Source organism: Chanos chanos, chromosome 8 (genome assembly GCF_902362185.1).
Source record: "Chanos chanos chromosome 8, fChaCha1.1, whole genome shotgun sequence".
NCBI lineage: Eukaryota > Metazoa > Chordata > Actinopteri > Gonorynchiformes > Chanidae > Chanos > Chanos chanos.
The window spans coordinates 33305789-33319688 of NC_044502.1; the positions used below are offsets into that span (position 1 = coordinate 33305789).

A 13900-nucleotide genomic window follows, 5' to 3' on the forward strand; every position below is an offset into this window, starting at 1 on the left:
CACAGTTTCCATTAGTAAGAAATCTTCCTACTTGCAATGGGGTTCATTTGTTAAAAAAGCACACCAGCAACACAGAAAAACAGGTAGTTATTTATTCTGTGAAATTTGGCTTGTCATTCAATGAATGTGCACTGAAAATTGTATGTTAGAGGCAAAACAGAAACAAAAGTGGACATCTCGCAAAGCTTTGTAATGCAAAGGAATATTTTTATTTATTTATTTATTTATTTATTTATTCAAGATAATCATTAATCATCTATGTTATAAAAAATGAGAAAAATAGATTTACATTTGCATTAATATTGCCACATTTATGACTGTTTTTTTTTTGGCACTGCTGAATTCTCGGATTATCACAAAGCTCCTCTGATTCTAAGTACGTCAATACTAGCATTTTTCACTCTTACCAAATGAGGTACACTCATGAGCAACAGCAATCTAAAGTTTTAAAAACAATATCCCAGTGACAACAGCAAAGCCTGTGAGCAAAAGAGCCACCTTGAGAATGCGATTTTTTGGGGAATTTAACTCGTGAGGCAAGATATCCATAAATGTAAGATAGACGAAGTTTCCAGTTGCCAGACCCTCTAACGTAGAGCGAGCCACCTGGTGCTGAGCAGTGGCCTTTATCTCGGTTAGGATGAGACCAAGCCCAATGCCAAGTGGACACATGACAGAGAAAAACATCAGGCACCCAACAATAACTGTGCGTCGTAGCTGGTTCTGAGCAAGCTTTAAGGCAAGGCTGAAAGCTAAGATACCCTTATGAAGCAGTAAGGCCAGACAGATCTCCAACACGTGGTCAGTATCCTGCTGCAACCCCACCTCGAGGCCTTCAAACGCAGAGTGAAGTGACAGGGAGAAAACCAAGATGAAGGCACGGACAGCAGAATGAGAGGTGAAGTCTGCGAGTTGGACCCCGACTCTGCCAGAGCTCTTCGCTCTATTTAACTCAATTTTAGACTGGCTTAAGGAAGAATCTTGGCAAGAATGTCTTGTGCTATCTTTGTTGTGTGTTTGGAGGCCGGAGTCTATCAGCAATGCTTGTCTTTCCTCTGACGAGTCTCCTGATTGGTCCTGAAGGGCCAGGATGATTTGTTCCATTACCAATACTATGAAGAGACCCATAGCCAAAATGAATTCGGGAAGGGGAAAATGTAGCTGAGGAGAAAGAAGGAGAGAGAGAGATTCAATCTCTACATGAGATATATTGTGTTAATTTATTTCAAAATGTCAATGGTAATTTGTTTAACAGATTCTTTAAGGGAAAGGTCATCCATTTTTCCCCATTCTCATAGAAATGCACCTGTCTCTTAGCATCAGACTTACTGTGATTCCTAGGTTGTTGAACGTCTCATTCATTGAAGCAAAATAGACAGGCAGCAGGTCCAGTAAACAGGTTGCCAGGAAAACTCCTCCACCAAAACAGCTTGCCAAATTTACTGTTTTGTATAAGGTTACTTTAGATAAAAAGAGAGGTCAGAAAGACAGGTGTGTTTGATGCCATCACAAAATTACATTCACCTGAACCATTATCAGTTTTTGTAACCATGATAGGATCTTACCTGAATCTACACTGCGCCTCCCTGCACCTCTTATGATCCACAAAGGGACAAAGCCACATAATAAAGTGGTTGCCAGTAGTACTAACAGTGAGCCCAATTTAATCTCCATCTCTGGAACTGACGATGAGGTGCTCTGCATCCCAAACTCTTATTTTAAATAGAACAACTCTGAAGTACTTTTGAAAGTCCAAGTTGTTTCTTGTTTTCCCTCTGCTTCTATGTATGGACAATCTTTGTTCTCCACATCATCATCATCATCTTGGAGCACAGTGGAAGCACTAATAAGGACAGAAGTGAAAGAAAAAAAGATCAGTCATTTCAAATTAAAGCTAGGCTTATGTTTCCAATATAATTAAATTATGAAATTAAATTTACTTGACTCATGTGGTTCACAGTATGATTCATGACAACTGATCAATTCTTACCTGAGCTAAGCTTAGCTCGATAGCTATTCTCAACCTCTTTTTTGGTAGTTAGTTGGTCAGCTTGTAATTATCGACACAAATACTAGCCAAAGAGCATTCTCCATTGTTACAGGCACAGTAGCAGCTATATTACCAGATTACATATGGACTATGTTCTAATTAGCCTAACTGATACCTAAATGTGTCTGTATTTAACATTTATGTTTATTTATGTTTGTTTAGGTACTTATGCTCCGGCCATGTTCAGCTCTCTTCTAGTTCTAAAATGCCTGCGCTTAATAAAGTTAATAAAGCCGGCTGTTTTTGCACTTGACAGTTTGTAAAATAATGATTACAATAACAGGAAGCAAATCAGTGATTAGCAGCCATTCCATAGCCTCACCTGCATCACACTTTAACAAAATATTGCTCTGTGAACAGTGCGGAAAGCAATAGTCAGTGTGCTGAATGTATGGGGCCAAAATGACACAATCTAACAAATGTATGTTTTTTTCACAAATGTACAATAATTCACAAACTTAATGCATTTTACGCTACACAGCACAACGGAATACAGCTATATCACACGGTCTTAAACAAATGATTCTTTAAAAATAGGCCTACATAAAACAATCATTAGCAAAAATACAGTGTGTTCTGCAAGTACATCCATTTTTGCAAACAACTTTAATGTATTCTACACATTCTAAATTCAGTTCACAAACTGTGACAATTACAATTGAATATACACTATCCCCATTTGTGACTCATGTGACTTTTGATAGGCTTTTACTGAGTCTTCACAAACAATTTATTTTCTCACTAATTTATCCAGATCCATGCACATTACAGTCCACAACAGCAGGTGGTGCAATTTGAAACAACATATCTCTCCCAAAGTGAGGGGTTCATAGCTGTTTTCCTGCCTTAGTGATCGATTTTGGTTGTTGTAATCATAAAACAACAAGTGCACACACATCCCCAGCAGGTTGTTTACAATGTAGCTTCCAAGAAAGAACTGCTACAGAGGCACAATGATTATCACTCCATGTGATGCTGTGCTAATTACAAAGCATCACTATAAGCATCCCTCACTGCCTGACGTCGTCAATCATATGAGAATTATGTTATTACTGATGGCTCTATTGGGCAACAGGGGACACTACAGGAATCAAACAGTATGTGCTCATTGTGTAAAATCAGATTGTGTTACAGCTGCTTGTAAACTTACTGCATTAGTTAATCTGTCATCTATACATTACTGAGTTATTAAACAAAAATATTTATTAGTCAGAATATCTGCCACAAAATCTGGTCAAAAGCCACATGAATAACAGATGCTAAGAGGCAATGTGAGATTTATTGCACTCAATGTATCTGCATGTTTATTTGTTGAAAATTTGTCAGCCATTTTGTGTTTCTTTGGGAGTCATGTTGTGTATTTACGAATGCTTGACATTTGCGAAATATTTTGCATTTGTTTGCTATGTTTTTAAACAATCCTGGTTACATGCTATGAGACCTGCATGATTTCCCCAACCAAAGACTCACAATAATCATTAGCAAGGATCAAGTATGGTCAAAGACAACATCTTCAGCAGAACAGAACAGAACAGAACATGGAGGACATATATGCATTTGTTCTAATTTAAACTAATTAAGTGTTCAATTTTTATGTGATCTTTATTACATATTTCTAAACATGAGTATTCTAAAACCATTTATTCATTGAGGATTTGATTTAGTCTGTTATCTGGTGTCAGTGCACTGGATTAGTTTAACTGTTAATGTTTTTTATATATACAAACTGAATGACCTGTTAGAGAGGAAACAGGGCTCTTTCCTTACAGAAACTATATATCACGTCCTGTAGTCGATCTGAGTCACATAATCTTGAGAGACATGTTTTATGAAGCCAACAAGAACCGAGGAACCGAGAGACCGAGGACTTCCTGAATATCTGAAACTCTACACAGTGTTTAACAACATAGCTAAGCATGGGAATTTTGATGCATTTCCAGAATTCTCAAATGAAACACCATTTCAAACCCTAGACTCAATACATATTTAATCACCACTGAAATTTTGTTTCTTTGACTTGTTCTCGCAAAGTAACGTTTGACACGACCCAGCAATTTTCAAAACGTGTTGTTGCAAAACTACTGGAAATTATTCTGAGGTGTCAAAATTTCCTTCGTCCCACCCAAGAGACATATGACAAATACACACAAAACTCATTCTATGCCGTTTATGAAATTTAGCAGTCCGGTAGCGTTAGTGCTCAAAAGTACAGTAGATAACGGTTGATAGATTGCTGATTTTTAAAAAAAACGATAACACAGCTCACTACCTAAGGTTGGCTGCTGACATACACATACAGTATTAAGATACGAGCTCTGTATGAGGTTATGATAACCTGACATAAAGTTTGCTTGTTACACCCAGCTAAAAGATTAATCGTTAGCTAGCTAATGCTGCTCACGCCGGAGGCTACTTCAAACGCCACAGTTTCTGCTCAATATCAGTACACAAGCATAACAATTAGTTTTGCTAGCTTAAAATAAATAACGTTACCTCGAGTTTCTTCACGTAAGGACCATGGTTTATCTCCGCGCTGATGGTTATTCTGTTAGGATGACTACATCCGGGACATCTGACCGTATTGTAACTTTTCTGGGATCCGTTTCCCAGACTTACGGGAAGGTCTGGCTCAGAGCCAGAGTAGCGCTCAAAGCCTCTTGCTCAACTAACATTGATGCGCTCTGTTGCGGAAGCCTGAGCGCTAAAAGTCGAAACAGTTTGGAGAAGTCGCGCTGGCGATTGAGTGAGGTTAAATTTAAGTCGGAGTACAAGAATATGCAAGTATGTTTAGATGTGTAAAATGTACAGAAACTAAAATACTCATCTGAAATTCACTAAAAACTTGCGTGCCTTGGAATAAAAAAAAAGATTTCACATATCTAAATACACTTCTGATGGCAAACCTTTTTTAATCAAGATTTACTTTTAATTTCCAAGAACATATTTTTGACTGCCATTTACACACACAGTACTACCTTGCTAGACTCTCCCTGACATAGGTTAAAGTTACTGAGGAAGGCAATGCGGTGGTCAAATTAATTTGGAGAGATCTAAGTGAGGATAAGCTCATGGATGGGAAAGGTTGAGGTTTTTCAAATTTGCATATTTTGATGCACACTCACCGAGCACATAAATTGTCACCACAAATCACACATAGCATGGAGCAACGGCTGTTGGTAATAGGTGAAGGCTGCTGGTTTTTGCTGGGAAAGTGTTGGAGGATTTGTTATGAAACTAAGGTTAGTTCAGTCACCCTTATGTTTGTTTACACTCAAGCTCAATTTTAAGAGGCCCCTCTTAATTAGAGTTCTACATTCCAACAAGAAATCATATTATCGCAAGCTCAGATTGCACTGTAAATATCAGAGCAAATTCAGTTCATCGTTCACGCAGAAAACATCCTGACGTCTCTAACACGTCCATGTCTGTATGACTACAGAAGAGGAGTGATTGCTTTTATAACTTCTGGAGATGCTGATGGTATGAACGTAGTCTTGCATATAAATATTGAGGTCCTAAACACAGAGTGTGGACACTTACCAAACCAAAACGCCCTCAGGTTTGCTTTAATATTTCTCACTTCTCAACTTTTATTTTATCATTTTGAGGCAAGTATAAAGAAAAAACGAAAAGCTTATAGTGAAAGTATATTGCCTTGCTCAAAGTTTGCAAGATAGCCTGTGGAGATAGTGAAAAAGTCTGTTTGATACATTTTGATTCAAGACTGTTTAGGTCACAAAGAGTGACCATTCTGAAGGGTATTCTAAACCTTCATTACGACACTGTTCAAACAGTCTATGACAAAAAATCTCACAAACAGACCTGCAAATTGAATGGCTGTTCTGTAGATAGAGTCAAGGATACTTTCGGAAATTGGTCAGCATACACTGTTCAAACTACTTTCATTTAAAGTAAGTTGTGCTGTTGTAGTGTTGTAAGATATAGGTCATCTCACAGCTCTGTCACCTTATGGTTTTGGTTTCGCTACTGTTAATGTTGCTGATATGAGTAGTGTAGGTTGCAGTGTTCTCTACTGAACATTCATTCAGAGACATTTTCCAACCAATAAAATGTTACAAAATGAAAATGTGGAGGGGAAAATGAAATAGGTTAAATGGGATTTTCAAAAGTATTTGACAGTTACAGTAATGTGTTTTTGCACTTGTAAAGACCATTTTTTGAGAATTATCAAAAATTTCTATCTTATAAAGGCTATGATTAGCATTTGTGTAAATTTGCCAATATTCATATTTAGACACACACACACACACACACACACACACACACACAGACACATATATATATATATACACTATATATATACATACAGTAAGCGATTTGTAGGGGGACATAGGGGGATGCCATCCTCCTTGTTAACAAAATGACCAAAATGCACCCCCTTGTTAACCTCCCATTCCCCTATATTCTCTATTATCTAATATCTATATATACATATATATGTGTGTGTGTGTGTGTGCGCACACGCATGCGTGTGTGTGTGTGTGTATATGTGCGTGTGTGTAGAGGATCAAGTGCCTGTTCAGGATCTAAATCCTAGCCTGAGCACTACACCACTTGGAATAACCAGAGTTGAGTGGAACCAGTCAGAGAGAGCACTTGAGTCAGAAGTCTGTGGAAGGACACCCATTTCATTTTTAGATAAAAGAAAAAAATTGAACTGTCAGGAACTCTGGTCAAAAAACAAGCAAAGGGCCAAAACACACAGGCAGTAGTCAAAGGTCAAAACACACTCAAGCACAAACCAGCGCAACCAGCACAAACACAACTTACTAGTATAACACATCAAGACTGAACCACAGAGTGACAAATTCAGTGTCTAAACACACAAAGTTAACAAGGCACAGGTACGGCTGATGACAATGGTCAAGTGCGTCCTCCTAAGTCCTCTGATGGACCATGACTCCCCATGGTGGCCAAGAGATAAACTGACTTAAGTCCTCACAGAGATCAGCTTTTCAAAACAACAAAAAAAGAGGAACTTAGTATTTGGCTCTTGAACAATGTTTTCTTCCTTGGATACATGTTTCAAGAAGAGGTTCCTCCCTGTAGTCAATGTAAAATAGTACAGAGTACACTGGAAGAGTTCTGACAGAACTTCCTAAGCTTGTGCCGAATATCTTTGTGCTCATACAGGTGTTAAATAAGATATTCATGCTGACTTGGTAGTATCTAAGTTCTGTAAAAAAAAAAAAGTAAATAAAAGAAAACGTAGTTTAAATGTATGCTAAATTTTGCCAAAAGATGTTGATGTTAAAATGGACAGTATCTTGGCACTAAGGCACCAAACAGAAAGTTGCAATTGGTTGATGATCACATGATCATTCAGTAATAGTTGGTCTGCTTGAGTATGTAAAGATAATAGTGAGTGGAGGGTATCTGCTCTTTGCTGTTTCAGCTTGTCTTGCATCTCCACAAGGAAAGTGCTAAGATCAGCTTTCTCACAATACAAAGAGAGAATAGCATGCAGACAATGAGAAATCTTCTAATCAGTATCCTTTACAGTGAAAGACATACTCTTGGATTCTGTTATCAAACTCCATTGATGATTTATTTTAAAAACTGATGGGCAGAAATCATACTTCAATTGCTAGAAAACATTTTGCTGACTCATATGGATCCTCTGTGGGCAGTGATTTGAGGAAGGAGTCCTTTGACCTATTTATTAACATGCCTCTCAATAGTCCTGGCACTTTGCTGACTGCAACACTCTGGAGAAACGCAGAGACACAATACAATAACAGTCACTTTCTCCCACCAACTGACAGGGCAGATTCACACACACACACACACACACACACACACACACACACACACACACACACACACACGTGCGTTTATGCACAAAACTGGCCTAAAAGTTGCATATGTCATTTTCTGTGCAGATTTTGGAATGTATATACACTGTCATGGATATTTTATATGCAATTCTATATGCAATTATTTATTATTTATGCAATTATTTATTATTATTTTATATGCAATTATTTCACTCTTTGTATACCAAAGGGTGAAATAATGCATGCAAATGGTCAGGTGGTAAAATAAATGGAAATGTTGTATAATAAGTTCATTGCTTAATTGGTATGAGTCATAATGAAACATGGTACATGGACAGGTTTTTTTCCTTCCTTTTTTACTATATTGTAGCCACGCTATAAAATGAGTGCCATAATTATCTCAAGGGCACACAGTGTAGAATTAGTAGCCAAAACATTTTTTCATGTGGATACATGTGGGTAAAACTACAGCTTATTTGCTTTGAGAATATGTTTTAAGGTGGTGCAGATACATAACTATTATTTTTTGTATGTACAGGCTATTTCTCATCTGTATGTACATGTTGATCTAGTGTTGAGTCCTTGAAAATGTTTAAATTTTACACAAAATTTCATATTCGGAAGCCTCATGCAGATACCTGAATGGTCCTGCAGATAATGCAGTTATGGCATTCTGAGGGCAAATGAAGAACAAGACCGAACCGAGGTTTAATTGGCTATGAATACAATGAATTTAGTTGAAGACAAATCATATAGCCACGCCTAAACACTAGTAATTGGTCAATAAACATGGTAAATGTGTTATTTAGCCCTGCTATATCTCCTGTGATATGATATAGTTAAGCACTGACCACATCTTAAAAGGTAGTTCCCACAAGATATGGATCGACGGGAATGTATTTATTATCTTAACCACGACAAAACAAGAAATTATTCTCCATATTCTCTCCCCTTTCCAAACGAGTTCTGCGCAAAAGCTGCGCAGGCTAAGGCACATGCTGATCCCCACGAACCAACCTGAAGATGTACCCTACTACGTAGTTGCGCTGATGTAACGAGTCTCCACCTACACTGTAAACACGGATGTCCTCTGACAAAAACTAGCCAAACATCAGTGATTTTCATATAAGAAAGGTTAGGCAATCTACGGTTGAAATATGCTTGAAATGGACGTTGTGTCTGGATCGAGCACACCCATTCAAAGAGTGAGTAAATGCTTCCAAACGGTCCATGTGAATACAGTGTACTTCTTGTTTATCCGGCTTGACCGTATTGGGCTCCTCCTACACCTGCCCAATATCGAGACAGGATCGTGATATCCAGGTAGTGTTCTGCAGCAGAGAAAGGACTGTTGTCATCCGGGAGAACATTATTTTGATCTCGCGGACTTCGTTTTTCCTTTGTCCAATCGACAGTTTGTGGAGAAACATCCTTATGTAGTTTTGAGACGGCACGGACTGACACGCACAACTGAGAGCAAACTGCCGATCATCTAAGGTTGACTTTTGTGGTATGGTACTTTCGCTAAAAAGAAAACATTCGAAACTTTGGCATATCATGTCGATCTGTTGATACCATGCTTTAATCTAACAGAAATGTAAAGACATAATCAATTATTGACTGGTGCAAGTTGTAAACAACAAACATAGGCAAAATGTTTTTATGCCGTTTTGCACAAGCATTTTTTTATTTCTTTTAAAAACTAATTGCATCTGTCAGAGCTGTAAGGAATGTAACACGTTGACTGGATTGTCGTATTACGATGTTGCAGATCAACGATAATGCGATTTTGCGGATAAAAAAGTTTCTTCAAAAAAGAAGTTAAAACAGCTTTTTATCCTCTAAGCGAAGTCCACATGTTAACCAGGATGTAGGTAACCCATCATACAGGAAGGCGCAGTAGTCAAACAATGAGCAAAAGCACCTCCCTTTTATAGCATTCCTTGTGTAAATGTCTTTCTTGCCCCATGCTGTTTCTGTGACTGTGAAAGTTGCGACATTTATATCTTGTGTTTCCTATGATCTGAATTGTATTCATTTAATTTTAGTGATATTACTCATTAATCAACCTCAGCATAAACAGGGAATGGGTCTTATCGGGTGACAGTCACCCTTGTTTACCCTCTTTATTCAGGTTTTCTGTTATCTTTTCTTTTTTTCTGCAGCAGCAGGAAATGGATGAGGAGACAGGAGAACTGGGCTTTGGAGAGATTAGGGAGGATGGGTTAGTAGAGGAAAGTTTGACACATCAAGAGGCACTGTCCTGCAATGATGTAGTTTATTCTGGCTCAGAAAATAATCAGCATGAATGGATTATTGAACCACAAAGTGTGAGTACAGTTATCTTAACCTGTAATGATTCTTTTTGCAGAAACGTATCGTTATTATTATTGTTGTTGTTGTTGTTGTTGTTATTGCTGTTATTTTGGCATTGTTAGTGAGTGAATTTAAAGTGATTTAATATGAAATGAATAAGCGAATATAGCAAATACTCGTAGAATTTAAAGAAGGATCCCTTAGCTAGCCCCCCTCTCTTTTCTTTTTTCTTTCAAAAAATGTAGAGCCTTAATGACAGTGAGTCTGAAGACATCCTCCATGCTATTAATCCGAATGAAATGTATTCATCTGGAGCAACATGCAGGTCCATTTCTGAGAGTGACAGTGGGCTATCAGAGGACCATTACTTTGAAGCCCCTCAAGGACCCTCTGAACCTGCCCAGAGCCTGTCTGTCCCCACTGTTTATCAGGTGGTCTATGACATCAGCACACCAAACAGTATTAAGACTGAGCCAGAACAACAGAACGTGGATGTCATTTCCATAGAGCTTGGTAAGTTCCATTTGTGTAGTAACCATCTTGGTTCTGAACATTAAAGAATCATAATCAGTGAGAAGGTACTCATTTGTGACACTTATTATGTCTTAACTATAAGTGGACTAAATTTTATTTGGGTCAAACTAACCATTGTCACATCTCTGTTTTTTCTGTTTCTTCTTCAGATGAGTGGAGTTCCCAGATGTTGATTTCTGAGTCCTACATTATAAATGAGCTGCCTTTGGTCTCAGCTGTAAAAGTAGAAAATCCCCAGACTGTGACTTCAGTTCCAAATGAAGCCCATTGTCCTGAGAGCTTACCGGTAAGCCGCTTGGAAAGTCCCCTCATAGCTATCTGTTTTCTAATGATGTTACAGATAGGGGATACAGACTTTTTCTTTGTTATATTAGGTGTACCCAGAGCTTCTGCTGACTGAGGAAGAACAGAAACTTTTAAACCAAGAAGGAATCTCACTACCTAACAATCTTCCGCTCACAAAGGTAGATCACATTCTTGCAAGAGTTCAGTGTGTCGTTTAAGAGATGTACATCAAAAACAAACACGATGGGTTTCTTTTGGCACGCTCTACGCAGCTACATAAATCGCTAGCTTTGCTCAAACGGACAGCCAATAAATCTGCACATACAAGTGCTTGTATCCTGGTCAGAACCTTTTTTTGTTTGTTTTAATATGATAAAAACAGTATTGTTTTCCTTGTCTGTTGGTTGAGAACAGACTTACCCAGATGCCTTGTCTGACCAAATAATGTTTTCTCACCGCTCAGAAGACCACTGCACGTGTTTATTGCATATCTTTACTTACAAACATGTATTTTTGGCAGTTGCCTGTAGGTGAAACACTGTATTTCTGCTAGCTGGAAACATGTAATGAATATCCTTGCAACAACCTACTTCCAAATTATCTCAAAAGGCAGAGGAGAGAATACTGAAGAAAGTGCGACGTAAGATCCGCAATAAACAGTCAGCCCAAGACAGTCGACGCCGGAAGAAAGAGTACGTTGATGGTTTGGAGAGCAGGTAAGGTACCCAACCATTCTTCTGCATAGGTGTTTATTTTCAGACCGCATTTCAGTGGCCCGGAAACCACTGAACCACTCTGTCTCTTTCAGGGTGGCAACCTGCTCAACACAAAACAAGGAGCTACAGAGGACAGTGGAGCAGCTAGAGAAACACAACATGTCAGTGGCTTCGAAATCCACTCAGTCCCTATGAAAAGCTAAATCCTTTTTGGCCTTTGATGTACTCTTTCAGTTAGTTATCACCTCTTGTCAGCCAGGCTGACATAAAAATATTTCAGAGAAGGGAAACAAATCACTTTGCTTTGCTGTACTTTTTCTTTACAGATCTCTTATGGCACAGCTACATAAATTACAAGCTTTGATCAAACAGACAGCCACTAAATCTGCACAGACAAGCACTTGTATTCTGGTAAGAACTTTTTTCTTTTAAAATGATGCTAGCAGAGTTGTGTTGTCATGTAATAATGGACACTGAATTTACCAAAGCCTTTATATATCTGCCAGGATTGTGAACATAGCTTTAATCAGTAATGAGAAAACTAATTGCATCATGGAGGGAAACTTTCTTGGTCATTGGTTATGAGACTTGACCACAAATTTGAATGTCAGTATGTATTTATTTTCTTACTTTTGACAGATCATCATCTTCTCCTTGGCTCTAATCATATTCCCAAGTTATGGCCCCTTCAGTTGGAACTCTGCATCCCTAGAGGAGGGCTATGCACCGAAAGGTGGTAAGTTTACGTAGGTTTTTCTATTGTATTTAGAATAAGGTGAACTGAGATATCAAAAAAATCATATTTAATGTGTGTCATTCACCTTAACCATATGAATGGCTAGGTGTAATGAGAATTGAAGGGACATGACAACTCTTTAATCACCCTAATTCATCGGGAAAAGTCCATTTTGAAAAGCAGAATAGAATTCAAACCTTACAGATTTTTTTTAATCTTTCGGGGTAAGTTTAATGTACAAACTGTCATTGTGGACAGTTGAAACTATCAAGCTGTAAATTCAAAATTTCCAATTCTTTGTTATCTCTCTTTGTTATTGCAGTTATCTCAAGAAACATACTTAACGATCCAGCTTCATCCATGGAAACCTCTGAAGATATTGATAATGAAAAGGTACTCCCAGACCCCCTGGGCTTGCCTCCGGATGTCAGTCAGTCAGATCCACCAGGTGAGATTTCAGAAAAACTTCAGCAATCATCACAAAACCAGGAAAATGATATGAACGAGGCCTTGGCAACAGAATACAGTAACCACAGAAACAAATCGACCCTTGCTGATGGACAGTCTGACGCTCTAACCTTTGGCTTAATGTCAGCTGCAGGGCAAGGAAGTGCAAGCATTGACACTGTTAAACCAGCTCATGCAGACGAGATGTAGTCGGTTAATTAACTGATTACTGTTCTTTAATTTAAAGAGCTCTTTTGGGGGTTTTGAGGTTACTTCAGACCTCACCTAGCCTGTTTCTTGTTCAGGTGAGAGTTGGTGTGGATGGGTCCTTGATATTTATTGCACTTCTCTACAAGAGAATAAAAATTAACTCTACCAAAGTTTAAGTTTACATAAAACAGAAACCATATCTATGCTTTTTAGCAAAGAAGTAAATAAATAACCCATGAGAAAATGTATGAGGAACAAAAATTTCAAAGATGGTAATGGTAATTTGTTTCGTGACTATGGTTTCTGTGGAAAATGTCTTAATATCCCTGTCAACATCAGCACCAAAATATTAATTCTATTTACTTTGAGCGGTATACAAGTGTTATGTTTCTTTTTCAATGTGTTCTAACGTGTTTTTAGCACATTTTGTAATCCTTGTTTTTAATGAAGACGTTTAAGGCAGATGAAGTGTATTACATCTTGATTGTATTTCCTGATGAGGTAGATCTATGGTCTTGTTTGTAATATGTATCCTGATGGTTTTGATTTTTCAAATAAATCATATGTCTCTGCCCTATGTTTGTCCCTAAAGTAAGGTTTTATGGCATAGCAGTTTTGTTACTTGTTAATTTCATGAGGCAAGAAGAAAATAAAAATAGATTAATTGAAGGGATACCAGTAAAAAGGGAGAAGGACACACAGACAGTATTTCCAAAACAAGCTCTGGCTCTTTTAGTGCTTAAAATAAAGGTTGATGTGGAATTGCACCCATTTTGACCAAAACCTCTAGAAAGTTATGATACTTTAA

General features: G+C 37.9%; 2 protein-coding genes across 3 annotated transcripts; one reads left to right on the top strand and one right to left on the bottom strand.

Annotated features, from left to right (window-relative positions):
- Nucleotides 1-195: 195 nt before the first annotated feature.
- LOC115818879 (zinc transporter ZIP1) lies at nt 196-4645 on the bottom strand. Of its 2 annotated transcripts, XM_030782380.1 has the most exons (5): nt 4544-4645; nt 1566-1843; nt 1330-1460; nt 1002-1161; nt 196-923 (listed from the first exon to the last, which is right to left on the bottom strand). In XM_030782380.1, exons 2-5 carry the CDS (start codon nt 1702-1704, stop codon nt 439-441), a joined length of 915 nt encoding a protein of 304 aa, XP_030638240.1. In that variant the 5' UTR covers nt 1705-1843; nt 4544-4645; the 3' UTR covers nt 196-438. The 2 variants fall into 2 exon arrangements, with proteins under 2 accessions (XP_030638240.1, XP_030638239.1); XM_030782379.1 differs by having other exon boundaries at nt 196-1161.
- Nucleotides 4646-9984: 5339 nt separating this feature from the next.
- Nucleotides 9985-13639, top strand: creb3l4 (cAMP responsive element binding protein 3-like 4). The gene is made up of 9 exons (XM_030782238.1): nt 9985-10178; nt 10410-10677; nt 10848-10984; nt 11073-11162; nt 11593-11699; nt 11792-11860; nt 12026-12110; nt 12339-12435; nt 12758-13639. The coding sequence occupies exons 1-9, from the start codon at nt 10023-10025 to the stop codon at nt 13090-13092; spliced, it is 1344 nt and encodes a 447-aa protein (XP_030638098.1). The 5' UTR covers nt 9985-10022; the 3' UTR covers nt 13093-13639.
- Nucleotides 13640-13900: the final 261 nt, after the last annotated feature.

Coding starts and splice junctions, on each gene's coding strand:
- LOC115818879 (XM_030782379.1), bottom strand. CDS start 1,704: ATGCAGAGCACCTCATCGTCAGTTCCAGAGATGGAGATTAAATTGGGC. Junction 1,461..1,565: donor GAGGCGCAGTGTAGATTCAG/GTAAGATCCTAT, acceptor TTTTATCTAAAG/TAACCTTATACAAAACAGTA. Junction 1,162..1,329: donor TCAACAACCTAGGAATCACA/GTAAGTCTGATG, acceptor CTTTCTCCTCAG/CTACATTTTCCCCTTCCCGA.
- creb3l4 (XM_030782238.1), top strand. CDS start 10,023: ATGGATGAGGAGACAGGAGAACTGGGCTTTGGAGAGATTAGGGAGGAT. Junction 11,163..11,592: donor ACAATCTTCCGCTCACAAAG/GTAGATCACATT, acceptor TTATCTCAAAAG/GCAGAGGAGAGAATACTGAA. Junction 12,111..12,338: donor AGACAAGCACTTGTATTCTG/GTAAGAACTTTT, acceptor TACTTTTGACAG/ATCATCATCTTCTCCTTGGC.